This window comes from Lycium ferocissimum, chromosome 4, assembly GCF_029784015.1.
Source record: "Lycium ferocissimum isolate CSIRO_LF1 chromosome 4, AGI_CSIRO_Lferr_CH_V1, whole genome shotgun sequence".
In the NCBI taxonomy this organism is placed as follows: Eukaryota; Viridiplantae; Streptophyta; class Magnoliopsida; order Solanales; family Solanaceae; genus Lycium; species Lycium ferocissimum.
This window is the reverse complement of record NC_081345.1, coordinates 55,364,213-55,379,488: the sequence shown is the minus strand read 5'-3', so window position 1 is coordinate 55,379,488 and position 15,276 is coordinate 55,364,213. Positions and strand designations below refer to the sequence as shown.

The 15,276-nt window shown below is 30.7% G+C and overlaps 1 protein-coding gene across 1 annotated transcript; it reads left to right on the top strand.

Annotated features, from left to right (window-relative positions):
- The first annotated feature begins 7,090 nt into the window (after positions 1-7,090).
- On the top strand, positions 7,091-14,901 carry LOC132053551 (bifunctional L-3-cyanoalanine synthase/cysteine synthase 1, mitochondrial). The gene is made up of 10 exons (XM_059445637.1): positions 7,091-7,361; positions 11,415-11,524; positions 11,617-11,674; positions 12,448-12,711; positions 13,325-13,462; positions 13,553-13,604; positions 13,718-13,797; positions 14,086-14,145; positions 14,516-14,596; positions 14,714-14,901. Exons 1-10 carry the CDS (start codon positions 7,173-7,175, stop codon positions 14,810-14,812), a joined length of 1,131 nt encoding a protein of 376 aa, XP_059301620.1. The 5' UTR covers positions 7,091-7,172; the 3' UTR covers positions 14,813-14,901.
- The last annotated feature ends 375 nt before the right edge of the window (positions 14,902-15,276 follow it).

Sequence of the window (15,276 nt, the reverse complement as noted above, 5' to 3'; positions counted from 1 at the left end):
GGCATCAGTTAGATTTTGGAGGGCAAAAATTAAAGACCAACCCATTTGAAGGGAAAATATTCATTTTTTTTGCGCGGGGTATCCTTCATATGGACTGGTCTTTAATTTTTGGCCCTCAAATCGTTGGTCTTTAAATTTTGAGCCTACTTGAAAATTTTTGGGTCGAAGTACCCTTATTCGCTGGTCTATGAAACCAGAGATTCGGGTTCGAATCCCAGTAGAGTCAAAAAAAAATTCTCAAGGCAAGATTTCATATCAAATTTGTCGGAATAGACATAATTTGCTATGAAATCTTGCCTTGCGATTTTTATTTTTTTACTCTGCAGAAGTTCGAACCCAAAATATTAAGGGTATTTTTGATCACTTAAAGTGCCGAAGGCCAAAAATTAAACACCACCCCCGAAACATGACATTTGTGCGAATTGAAAGAACCAGTACAAAATAAGGACAAAGTGCAAATGACCTTTCGTTTGAGATTTAGAGATGGGTTGGGCCAGGCAACTTCAACCCAAGCCTAACCCTTTTCAAGTGTCCATTTCTAGGTTCTCGTTAGGCCATGGTCTTCTAGTTTCTTTCTTACAAATATTCAATTTTAACAACTTGGTTTCCAAGTGAAATATATATTAAAACATGACTTCAATTTCAATTTTTTTTTTCACTTAACTTCAACTTCAAAAATTATATATTTCAACTTCAACTATAATATTGTCAAATTCAGACGCGGAGCCATGATTTGAAACTGATGAGTTCTGAATTCTAATCTTTTGAAGTTACTGAGTTCAAAAGTAATATATTCAATGAATATTTAAGATAAAAGTTTTAACTAAAAAGAATATAGAAAGCTCCGCCCTGATCCAAATGTCTGCTAATCTGCACTGATTTGTTAGCCGACCCCAATAAGCCATGTGTTTTATATTGTAAAAAAAGAGTATAGAAAGCAAAAAAAAAGAAATAAAAAATAAAGAAAGCAATTATGATGATCAGATTTGGCAGAAAACGAAAAATAGTAAAGGGGGAGCAGGACAAGTGCAAAGCACTTGCCCCTACAACTACAAGAGAGCCAGCAGCCTATCAACTGTGCTTTAGAATTTAAAAGAAAAATAAGATAACCAATGGACAAAGCATGTGCACCAATTGATGAAGTCATTACATATGAATCTGGTCTACTGAGGAAGCTTACTATATGTTAAACACTTAAACGTATAACTTAGGCAAGTGCACGGTTTAGGAAGTTCTTTGTTATTTATTATATGATAATCATCCGTAATCTACAATTCATTAACTCAATAAAATTAGTGGCCTAAAGCTAAATCTTGAAAAAAAATCTTAAGCTTATTTAATAAAATTGTTGGAAGTTTATTCTTTTTTGTTTTTGAAATGCATAGTTGTTAATTTTTCTTATAATTAAGTTATTATGATACTTCTTTTCATTTGACAATGTACTTGACCAATCAACTTATAACTCCAATCTATTTCTTGTTCTAAATAATTAGCTTAAAGTGAAAGGATAAAATTATCATACTAGAAAGCTAAGTTGAAACAAAATTGATTCAAGTAATTGGAAAAGACAAGTAACTACTAATTTAATTTGTCATATTCTTTAATCATATTTACCTCAACCCTGAAAAATTGAACTTTTGATTAATGATAGGATTAATTTGTTGGGGCCTAAAGCTTATGCTTTAGTGGCTTGGGAGTTAAATCGGGACCGGGAAGTTTCATTTAGTTACATCATTACATACGCACAAGCTTTTGAAAGCATCACTTTTTTTTTTCGGAGGGTGGGGGAGGGGGGGGGGTTGGAGGTGTGGGGTTAAGTCTTGCAGGAAGGAAAGATTAAGTTGAAATATGGAATCTTTCACCAAAGTAAGCAATTATTTCAATCAATTCACCAAAATAATACATTTTTAATTTTTTTTACAGAACTTGAATAAACATATTCCGCAGTAACGTATTAATCATAAAACGTAACTCACAGTAACAAATTACCCTTTAACATTATTAACTATTAACTTTTTTGCCCATTGATTTTTTTGAATAAAATAATGACTAATAAGTTACTGCGGAATACGTTTATTCTACTTCTGTAAATTTTCAAAACTATATATTATTTTGGTGAATTGACTGAAATAATGACTTACTTGGGTAAAAAATTCTGAAATATGTAGGGACGATTGCCTAGATTTTGGTCTTATTCAAGGTGCGCTAAAGTGATAATTTTTCTGCTAAAAAAATTATAAAAAAAGTATTATTTTTTATGAGTTTAAATAATATATATTATTAATATAATTGATTTTCACTTATCAGATATTTTTCATATTTTATAGCAATATGAACATTTAACTTGATGGAAAAAGAAACTCGTTAATGCATGAGATAATTTTTTTAATCTTTTGAGAAATAAAACTTGGAATTGGCCTTTGACCAATGACCATAGCGGCGGCCAAAGAGGTGCATGCACTGATGAGTGCACTGTTTTATGCGTGTCTTTAGCCAGTTGAGCCATCATAGGTCATGTTGGCAATTAAACGTGATTTATTTACCCAAATAGGTACTTTTGGAAGAGACAAGAATTTATATAATTAACTAACTCAAATTTTTGAAATTGAGGTACATTTATTGTTGTTGATACTCCACTTTCGTACACCATCATCAAAGGACGTGGTGCACCGAATGGGGTTGCTCTTCCCTTAAATAGAAGTCTTGAATTCGAATTCTGGATATGGAAAAATCTTTGGCACGGCGCACTTCCCCCGAATGGGCCCTACGCGGCACGAATCCTGAATAGTCGGGCTCCAATGCGAATACCGGACACCGGATGAGAAACCAAAACATTATTTCTCAATCCCTAATTAGACATCTTTAATTTGGATTATAGGAATGAAAAACCTCTTAGTAAAATTAGTGAGTACTTGAATTTGACCCCTTAGTGAATATATGTAATAATCGAGTTAATATATTGGATACCTAAAGTGAAAAACAAAACTTCCGTGTTCCGTTTCTTTCTTGAATAATGATTTGGATTTAATTTGGTGTTTGGAAGGAAAACTAATTAAAATTTTCTATGTACAATACATGTTTTCAACGTTTAAAAGTTTCGGAATTCGGAAATGAAAAAAAGTTTAAAAAGAAAATAGACCTTGTGACTTCATACATTTAATTTAGTCCATGGTGTTCCAAAATAAAAAGGGTCAACTACCTATATATACATCTTAAGGAGAAATACTTACGAAACATGACGATAGTTTTATATTTACAAAACATAACATTACAAACCCTATACAAAACATGCTTTTTAAAAAAAAAAAAAAAATATATATATATATATATATATATATATATTTTATTTTATTTTTTTTTAAAAAAAAATTTTAAAAAAAAATTTCGCTCAAAAATTTATGTATGAAATGTGTATATCTCGCTCAAGGCTTAAAAAGTTCTCTCAAAATTTAATGCATGAAAACGGTATGAAAAATGTATGAAATGTGTATATCTCGTTCAAGGCTTAAAAAATCCGCTCAAAATTATGTGTATGAAAACAGCATGAAATTTGTATCTCGCTCAAGTCTTAAGATTTCGCTCATATTTTCGTATATAAAGTTCACGTTAGATTTCTGTAAAATTAATACAACTACAACAACATTGTATACAACTTTGATACAACATTCAAGACTTAAAATAATAGCTCAAATTTTTGTGTATGAAATGTGTATATCTTGCTCAAGGCTTAAAAAGTTCGCTCACATTTTATGTATGAAGAACGTATGAAATGTGTATATCTCGATCAAGGGTTAAACATTACGCTCAAAATTTTATGCATGAGAATAGTATGAAATGTGTATATCTCGCTCAAGCCTTAGAATTTCATTCACATTTTTTGTATATAAAGTTCATATTAGGTTTCTGAAAAATTAATACAACTACAACAACATTGTAACAACTTTCATACAATATTCAAGGCTTAAAGTTTTCGCTTACAATTTTGTGTATGAAATTATGTTAAAAATTTCGCTCACATATATACATTTCATACAGCTTTCATACACAAAAAATTGAGGTAATTTTTTAAGCCTTTAAGCAAATTTTTTTTTTTTTTTTTTTTAAAATATATAATTTTTTTTTAAAACAATTAAAATATTTTAATTTTTTTTAAAAAAAATATATATATTCTAGAAAAAAATAAAAAAATAAAAAATATATAAAAATTCGTCATGTTTCGTTATATATCATTATGTTTTGTAAATAAGGAAAACTATCGTCACTTTTCGTAAATATTTCTCCTTAACATGTATATATATATGTAGTTTTCCCAAATAAAAATACATTTAGTCCATGGTTAAGATGAAAAATGTCTTACCAAAATTGGAATTGCCTTTTCAAAATTTATTTCCTTTAACTAAACTAAATGAATTTAATCTAGAACTTTAAAATTTTAGATAAGACAAATGCCACTCATTCAAATAAGAACTCAATGAAGTGAATAAATATATAATGGAGCGAGCTTATCCCTTTCTTTTTATCTTTTCTACGAAAATATACGTATGTTTGCATTCGAAAATTTTGTAATTTTAAACTTCTCATTTTATTCTTAATCACATGAAGTAATAGGCTATATTGATAGAAATGTTTGATGTATTTGAAATTTCAAGTGATAAGCGCATTTTTGGTATATGAAGAAGTCTTTCTTTCCTTTATTACATTTTATATCTAGTCTAATCAAACGCCGCTGCGTAAATAAAAGTGAAGTATTTCCTCCATTTTAATTCATGTGAACTTATTTTCTTCTTATTCCGCTTTAGGAAGAATGATTTTTATTGGAAATAATTTAATTTACACTTCTCATTTTATATTTATAATCACATAAATATTATGGCATAGTAAAGACCAGATCACAAAATATTATTCCCTCCACTTCAAAATAAATGAATTTTTGGGGTGTGGCACACTACTTAATAAAGTTAATTAAAGACATTAATTACTGGTAATTTGTCAATAATATACTTTTTTTTCTTCCCAAACCTAATTTGTCAATAATATCCTTTTTTTTTTCCTTCCCAGACCTTTCTTAAAACAAAAGATAGTCAATATTGAGATTTTTTTGGAAGACCTATTAAAGAGAAGGGTAATTTTGAAAATAATTAATTAATACATTCTTTGGATTTAAAATTTATTCATTTTGAACCATAAAAAAATGTCAGAAATCCATTTATGTTGGGAGGGAGGGAATATAAGATATTTAAAATTACAAATGGCAAGAATCGACAATTCTTTCTTTAATTTCGTTCCCAATCAAATAAATTCGTGTAAATTAAAATACTCCCTTCGTCTCAAATCTTCCGTTGCTTTTTTGCTTTACACGCCCCTTAAGAAATATTAATTAGGAGAGGTGTTTGACTACTTTATCCTTATCTATGTCTAGGTTATAAACTCTCTTCATGAAATATTTATTTTACTTATGTGTCATCTCTACATTAATGACAAAAATCTACTAAGCGTAAAATGAGAAAAAAATAATTAATTATGCCTTGAACTTCTAAAACGGTAAATAATTAAAGACAACTAATTTCAATAATCATGACAGATAATTTGAGACGAAGAGAGTTGCGGAAGTAATAATTTTTTTTTCCAAAAATAGAATGAAAAGACGAGAAGAAAGAAAAAATAAAATAACAGTCTCATTGCAGAGTCCATATTTCCATTATAAAAAGGGTGTTTCCATCTTTCAAATTTCGAGGTGTAGATACAAAGTCACAAAGCAGAGAGGCTTTCTAGTTCTCTGAACTTGCAGAATAATTTCATCAATGGCGTCCATAAGCAACTACTAATTACGAAATGACATACTTGAATAGGCCAGAAGTATAAAATATTAGATATACTTTTCATATATGTCGTAAGGTTTTTTGTTTTTCGAATAAACTCCATATTTGGTCCAGTCAAAGATTATTATATAAATAAAAATGAGATATTCACTCAGTTTTAATTTATACGAATCTATTTTCTTTTAGTATAATTTTTTTTTAAAATTTAAAAATTAATTTAAGCTTCTCAATTTACTCTTAATGATTTTTTTTTATCAACATACAAATATTATGATATATTATATTAAACAAAATTATAGATTATGGCATGTTTATTACTAGAAGTTCCAAGAATCATCTTTTTTTTTTCCTTCTAGCGCGCAGTCAAATGAATTCACCTAAATTGAAACAACAGAAGTAGTTACTTAGCTAGCATTTGGTCATAGATCCCAAAAAATATTTAAAAAATTTGATTTGGGTGAAGTTTTTAAAATTTTGAAAATGTGTTTGGCCATAATTTTTCAAGACATATTTCACTTTTTTTTTTTTTTTTTGAAAAACATGAAACATGACTTATACCCATAAGTTTTAAAAACTATTAAGAAACCCAACTATACCAAACAAACATACTTGCTAATCCCAAATTATTTCTATCTGTGTTAATTTTGTTGTTGAATTTGATTTTTATACTCTTATTTTACTGATTTTGTAATTTTCTTGTTGAATGCATCTCAAATTGTGTAATTTTGTTCTTGACTCATACCGTTTTCTGCATTTCAATTAGTACAAATATGAGAGGTCTTTCGATATGGAGACTCAATAATTAGTTATTGGACATTACAAGCAATGACATAACTTTGGGGATTAAAACAATAGTAACTGCTTAGGAAATAGTTTCAACTCTTCAAATAATTCTAATTTTTTGAATTACTTTATTCTTGATTAATGGGGAAACATGGTAGATACGAATATGTTGGATCGTAAATAGATGAGGTTATTCTTATAAAATATAAAAGTTTGGGAGCAATTTTTGAAAATTTTATAAAGGCCAAATTATAGATCTTGGCTCAAAAATAGGTTTGAGGCAGAATTTCAGATTTAAAAATTTATTTTCAAGATCTGTTAAAATTTTATGGCCAAACAAAACTTTGAAAAAATATTTTAAAAATATGCTCTCAAAATTGATGACCGGGAGCTTAGTATTTCTTTCCAAACATAAGATGGGAAAGAAAAAAAAAAAAAAGTCCCATTGGAGAGTCCATCTTAATTTGCCATTATAAAATGGGTGTCCCCCCATCTTTCAAATTTCGAGGTGTAGATACAAAGTAGAGACGCTTTCAAGTTCTGTGAACTTTCAGAAAAATTTCAATATCAATGGCGTCCTTAAGCAACTTACTTAAGAAGAGATCTAGCATTAATGATGTAATTAAAGCTAGCAATAGATTTTTCTCAAGTGAGCCTTTAGCTGATAATTCTTCAACATCATCATCATCATTTGCTCAAAGGTTAAGAGATCTACCAAAGCACCTTCCAGGCACCAACATCAAAACTGAAGTTTCTCAAGTTAGTATAATTTTCTCTATCTCCTTCTCACAATGTGTCTAGATACTGGTAATTATTTCAGGGGCGGAGGTAAGAGGCTAGCGGATTCATCGGAATCCTTCGGCAAAAAATTACACTGTATATATTAGGTTAAAATTATTTTTAAGTATATATAATAGATGTTGAATCCCGTGGCTTCTTTCTGTGTTTATGTCTTTTATATTTTTGAACTCCGTAGTAAACATTCTAGCTCCGCCTAGGGGCAGAGCCAAGTAGAGCCCAGGGTTTATTCGAACCTCCTTCGGTGAAATTTTATACTATATATACAAGATTAATGTTATTTTTTAAGTATGTATAATAGATGTGGATCCCGTGACTTCGTGTGTTTATTTTTTATATTTTTAAACCTTTTAGTAAACATTCTAGCTCCGCCACTGATAATTAATTAGCTTCAGCCTTCTTGAATCACATATATCCTTCTTCTTCCTTCTTTTTTTACGGTTACCTATATGCTCTTTCAGTTCATTTTTATGTGGCTAGCTTTTCTTTTGATCTGTGCCAAAAGTTTTGAGAAGATATTTTGTCATGTATCCGTACTTAAATTGAGATATTTTGCCGTAATTTCTGATGATTGTTAAATTCTTTTGTCGGGCTTTGACTTGGTATGGACTTTTAAGAAAGTAAATAAATTTTTTAAATTTTGCGATATTAAATTAAAAATATGTAAGATATATTAAAATGTTCTTTTTTTATACATGTCACGTAGAAAATAGAAATTAAAAGTTGTTAAAAATGAAAAGAAACATTCTTTTTAAACGGAGTAGAAATAAAAGTAGGACCAACAAATTAAAACAAAGGGATTATAAAATACATCATCGTTTATGAGAAGAAAAAAAAATACGAAAGAACATACGAAACTCTATTTGTCACCCATTTGATGGTTAATGGTTAGAACAATCTGGTTAATTATAAGTTGACACATAAATAATATGTGCATAATTTTTTTTAAAAAGTATCATATTCTGGCACACATTCGGGTAAAATGAAAAGCATAAAATTATCTGGAAACAATTGATAGGAGGAAGCTTTATCTCTAAGTGATTTCTTCTTATTTATAAAATTATATTAATCGAGTCTTAAAATGAGTATCAATCAAAAGTTTCTTAAAAAAGACTTAAACATTATTTGTGACTTCGTCACGTGGTGTTACTTCTCTTGGATTTCTCGCCGAAATGACGAAAACCTGCATGGGTCACTCCCTGTTCCCGGTTACTAAGCTAGCGATTGGCCATAGATTCTTAAATTTTTTTTGAAAAATTTGATTTGGGTGAAGTTTTCACGTTTTTAAAATGTGTTTGATCATAGGTCTTCAAAACAGATTTCACTTTGGAAAATATAAAATATTACTTATACCTATAAATTCTAAAAATTATCAAAAATACCAATCATATAAAATATACATACTTCCTAATCCCAAATTCTGCAGAATATGATGTTTTAATAACAACAGCTAATAACACACTTACTAGCTATTACAATTCAAATTACAATACAAAGATTCATTTTTATTAGTGCAACGGATTTCTACAGTTGGCAGACCAATTTTCCCTAAGGTTTTTTCTTCTACTGTTTGGGCACAACTTAGCTAGGTCATTTTATAAAAGAGACTATTTTAATTACGGAAACATGATAGATAGGGCTTTAATGGAGGAACATGGTGGATAGAATTAGTTAGGTCATAAATAGATGGAGGTTTTTTATAAAATACAAAAGTTTGGGGTAGTTTTTAGAAGATTTGGAAAGACCAAACATAAATCTTGGTCCAAAAACAGGTTTGAGCTAGAATTTGAGATTTAAAGATTTATTTTCAAAATCAGTTAAAATTTTATGGCCAAACAAAAATTTAAAAATAAATCTTCAAAATATACTTCCAATTCTGTGGCCAAACGGGAGTTTAAAATTTAAATATGAGCATCGCCAACTCACTTTACGGGTTACAGAAGAAAAGAGGAAAAAGCCAATTCTCTATTCCACTTCTTCTCTGACATCCTACATTATTGTTGGAAAAAATATTCTTGTGGATTCTTTTTCTTTTATTTTCTATATTTTAGCTAAAAGGTTAAATATGTGTATTTACCGATCTAATTGGAGTAAGATTGTCACTTTCTATATTCATTATATATTTGCATTTTTACAACCCAGCTTAGCTCAATGGTCAATGGGTTCAAATATACTACAAGGTCTCCATTTTAATTCTCACTAATTGCGGTATTTTTCGGGATTTTAGTAGCTCAGTTGGTTGGCTATCTGAACTTTCAATTAGTCGGTAAGAGTTCAATTTCCCACCTTTAATTTCCTCCCCTATTTCTCCTTCCCCTAAACTATGCGAAATTAAACAAAATGTCCTGCATTTTTAGACCAAACTATTAACGACAGGGGCATTTTTGGACCAAACTATTAACAGAGGCAATTTTTGTTCAATTCGCATAGTTTAAGGGAATTTTTACCCGTTTTCGATTAAAAAAATATTCAGTTAACTCTTTATGCCAACATCCTACCTAACACATCTAAGAATTAAATAACAAGATTCAAAAATATTTTGGGACATTGCACACACCTTTAGTTTAAGACCATAAAATTTAAAAGTCTTTTTTATTTTCTTAAACTCTGTGCGGAGTCAAACCAAGACAAAGAAATTGAAATGAAGGGAGTATAATGGATATCCAATTAAACGGGTCCGGTTGGATATTATTTTATGCTAATTAATTAAATGTTCTCTTGGTTAATGTTTTCATTTTTCTTATATAATATCAGTAATAGTTGATAGAGTTAAATAATTTTCTTTATGATTTCTCAATCTTTACTAAGTATTTTTAATTTAGAAAATATTAACAAAAAATATATTTACAAATTTCAAATTAATACCGGAATTTAAATAAAGTGAACAATAAAATCATTACTTTCAAGAATTAATAACTTTACCACTTCAGTGGTTCGATTCATTCACAAATTAAATTCAATGGTGAAATTCTATCTAAAAGGATTCAAAAAGAATTGCAAGAATATCACACTTAATATTTGAACGTACACTTAAAGTAATTTAAGTCATACTTTTTCTTCTTGGTAATTAATGATTTTAGTATTAAGTGAATAACTTTACAGCAACAAAAGGCTAAACTTCGGACTTCTATGCACTAATTTAGTGTTCTGTTCACAGTTCACCAACAAGACCTCCACATCTACTAAACATCATACAAACAGGAATGCATATACTGTTTTGTGCACAAATCTGTATCATATTGGGTAACTCCAATTCTCACAATCCTATTTATCTATAGTAGTTAATGCTCCTTTCTTTCCGGACTGTTCTTTCATGACTTTCTCGCTTTTGTTATTCCTTATTTTCATATTGTTTTTCGGTATGCTTGGCCCTATCTGACCTTTTGTCTTGTTTTTCTTGTTTTCCTCTCTTGAGCCGAGGGTCTTTCAGAAATAGTGAAAGGTAGGGGTTAGGTCTGCGTACACTCTACCCTCCTGCACCCCACATGGTGGGATTATACTGGGCTTGTTGTTGTTGTTATTGGTAAATATACAGGTCAGAGTCATGCCTAAACTCCTCCATCGTATGGATGGAACTATTAAGTTAAAAAAAGGATAAGTATCAAAACCTTGAACATAGCTTGCTAGTTTTGGATTCAAGTGAGCTTTGAACAATGCTTCCTGTATGATCCTTCTAGCAATACACTCTACTTCCCTTTGCTTCTTCTGAAATATCCTGATATTTCTCTCCTGCCACAAATAATAATATGCTGTAGTTGATATTGATTTTTAAGTCTTATTTTTTTGTCAAAGAGATTCGACAATTTTTATATATACAAAAAATTATCCTTACCATGTTTGTGTTGTATAATTTTCTAACATTTGAGATTTAATTGAATTCCTTCGGACCATGCAACTCCGTTCATTTGTTTATGTGATGGATTTAGTTTTTTGGTGATAAATTTATGTGATGGATGTTTCCTTTTCCTAATAAGCATATGTGATGGATTTGTAATATTTTCACATTTTCATCAGCTCATTGGGAAAACACCATTGGTTTATCTTAACAAAGTGAGTGAAGGACATGGTGCTTATATTGCTGTTAAACAAGAGATGATGCAGCCTACTTCTAGCATCAAGGACCGGTAAATTTTTGAGCTTGTATCTTTCTTACAACTAGAGAACCTCTTCCATTTTTTAATTTTTGAACTAAAATTTCTTTTTATATTTTGTCCAGACCGGCATTCACTATGATCAATGATGCAGAAAAGAAAGGATTAATCACACCTGGAAAAGTAAGTAAACATGGTTCTTTCCTTTTTCTTCCTAAAAATACTCCGTTCATCTTTATTTGCCCCCGAAGTTTAAGATGTTTAGACTTGTCTATTATATTAATGATGATCGAAGAAAGTACACGTAATAGTTGAAAAGGTAGTGTACAGAGAATTTCACATCAAAAGTTTAACTTAAAAAAAAAAGTTTAATGAAGTTAAATTTTTGAAAGTTGTGGCATGGTATCAAATATTTTTGCAAGTCCAAAAATAAAAGATCTAGAGTCATATAAAATAATAAATCGAGAGGGAAAGAAAAAGTAGAGAACAATGATTATCCTGTATTACGTTCGGTCCCCAATAGTAGATGCTATAGCAATGTACTGTTTTCCCGAAACTACACAAACAATAAATTCTCTGTTAAGTGAAATGTTGAAGGAGAAATAAAGAATGATGTAGACACATACTGATTAAGGCTATCAAATAATACTTCTCAGAGGTTGTACGAAAATCTTAAAAGACAGATAATATGGACCAAACAAACTTATAAAGAATTCAGTGCAACTTGATGCTGCTGTTTGCATAGATTTCGTCTCTTATCTATTTTATGGATGATATGCAGACAAATACTGATAATTAAGGCTATTAAATGACTTTTTGAAAGGGTGTATGAAAACCGTAAAAGACAGATAATATGAGCCGGAGCTAGTATTCGTTTATCAATTGTTTAGTGCAGTTTGATGTTGCTGTTTGCACGTACTTTTTTGTCTCTGATCTATTTTATGGATAATATGCAGACAACACTAATCGAGCCAACATCGGGTAATATGGGAATAAGCATGGCGTTTATGGCGGCCATGAAGGGCTACAAAATGGTTTTGACAATGCCCTCCTACACAAGCATGGAGAGGAGGGTGGTTATGAGAGCATTTGGAGCTGATTTAATCGTAACTGATCCAACTAAAGGAATGGGAGGAACAGTTAAGAAGGCTTATGACCTTTTGGAATCTACACCTAATGCTTTTATGCTTCAACAATTCTCCAATCCTGCCAATACTCAAGTAACTTCCCATCTACCGTTTGCTATTTTCCCCTTCTGTTACATACTATTAGAAATCTCTTAATCCTTTTACTGTACAAAATATTCTAGTTTTACTATCTGTCAATACTTTACGATTATTCATACATTGTCGTTAGTGAATTATCTGGTATTTATTCTTGACCTTAACAGAGATCCAGTGGGATTCCACGTGTCAAAATATTCACTAGCAGAAAATCGCTAGTTTCTGACGGAATCCGTCAGAATTCGGCTCGTCGTTAATGTTTCCAACGGATTTTCTTTTGAAAATCCCTTACCGATGAGCCGAATTTCGTCGGGACATCCATCTGAAATTATTGATTTTCTGGTACCGTTTTCTGGAAAATGGGTAACATTTATTCCCTCTATTTTTAACTATGGTTTAAAACTGAGCACTGATTACACTTTGGTTGGAGTACTATGGTTTAAAACTGAGCATTGATTACACTTTGGTTGGAGTCCACGCTGGAGCCTGTACAAAGTCAAGGACAAGTACAATGGAGATTAGATTAAGATATTTCGTAGAGTAGAAGGTCCTTTTTAATATTTTCGCTTCTACTAAACTAAAACTTCTTCAACATTGACCTTGGACACAGGCTCATTTTGAGACTACTGGGCCTGAAATTTGGGAAGACACTCAAGGTAATGTTGACATCTTTGTCATGGGAATAGGAAGTGGAGGCACTGTCTCTGGTGTTGGACAGTATCTGAAATCCAAAAATCCTAATGTCAAGGTAAATTTATGTAGTTATTTATTTGCGATTGCAAGCTTAATTAATGTGTAACAATATAACATCATCAATCTTATTCTCCTGTCTTGCTAGATATATGGAGTTGAGCCAACTGAAAGCAATGTATTGAATGGTGGAAAACCAGGTAATTAACTTGATATTTCAGAAACAAAATCTGTTTTTGTTTTATAATTTGTTGTGCATGTGTAGAATTTGTTTTACAAAGATTTCTAAATCTTCAGATAACCTTGTATACAGGTCCTCATCAAATAACTGGTAATGGGGTTGGATTCAAGCCAGATATCCTTGACATGGATGTAATGGAAGAAGTTCTTATGGTATTGCTGAGCTCTTAATTTCATTTCTTGCATAGCAGAAGAATTATATAATTGCAGAATTTTGTTTAGGCGTATGGAGTGTACTGTCTACAGGTTCAACTAAATCCAATATTTTTGATATGGAACATAGATTTATGTGTGTGAAAAGTTACTAAAATTTCAACAAATATTAAATTCTGAACCCATAATTTGAAGTAACAATGAATCAAGTTTAAATCTTGGTTCATCCTCTGACAACAACACGTCATTTTGATAACTTATACATGACGCATAATTGTTCTATTGCAGGTTTCAAGTGAAGAATCAGTAAACATGGCTAGGGAGTTGGCATTGAAGGAAGGGCTTATGGTAAAATTTTTAGATAGATGCATTTTCTGCTATTTCACTATCTCGTCTTCGATAAAAATTGATGGATCTTTATTTCAATATTAAATTGTCAGTATATGTTTAGTACAAGTAAAATGAGCTTATACAAGGCGACATATTGGGTCTGTGAGGATTCAGGTTGATTTCTCAGATGGTCACTCAACTAATAATTATTTTCTCGTAAAGTCACATTTCTTATACCATCTAAGAAATCAACTCGTGAGGAATATATATATCTGATCCCAACTTCTTGTGATTGAGGCGTAATAGTAGTAGTCGTTGTGTTGTTATATGAATAATACAAGTCTGTTATGATTGCTTTGTATCATAGAACGAACCTTTTGTTGTATAGGTGGGGATATCATCAGGAGCTAATACAGTAGCCGCGCTGAGACTCGCCAACAGACCAGAAAACAGGGGAAAACTCATAGTGGTATGAATAAATAAGTTGCTTTTATATAGACTCTTCTCAATGTTCTGCCTTTTTTTACTTCTCTCAATTTTCATATGTTAACTAGTTGTCTTGAACTTGTTTGTTTTGGAATTTCAGACAATACATCCAAGTTTTGGAGAGAGGTACTTGTCATCTGTCCTATATGAAGAGCTCAGGAAAGAGGCAGAAAACATGCAACCTGTTTCAGTTGATTAATGTTCTATTCTTGTAATAATTGTAGTCAAATTGGTACAAGAAAAAATATATGTACTACCTGGAAACATTTTCCGAAATAATGTTTTTGCAAAAAAATGATAATTAAAGGAGATTTTTCTTGTCAATCCTGCTTATGCTCATATTGGTTCTGTCTTGTGGTGTCCTGTGGCAGAGACAGGATTTTTTGCTGAAGGGGTTCGAAAAATTTAAAAAAAAATGGTGAGAGTCAAAGTTGGGTGCTCTACGAGCATTTGAAACCCCTTTACCACTAAGCTAAGTTTTTGGTTTGTGTTAAGGGGGTTCAATATTTACTATATAATGTAAAACAAAAATATAACCTTATATACACAGTGTAATTTACCGATGAGGAGGCAAATTGCGCCATGTAGATCGGCCCCTGATTTTGTTATAGTAGCTTGTAACTACGGTGCCTATGTGTTCGCTGACGTGTTCACAACTAATAA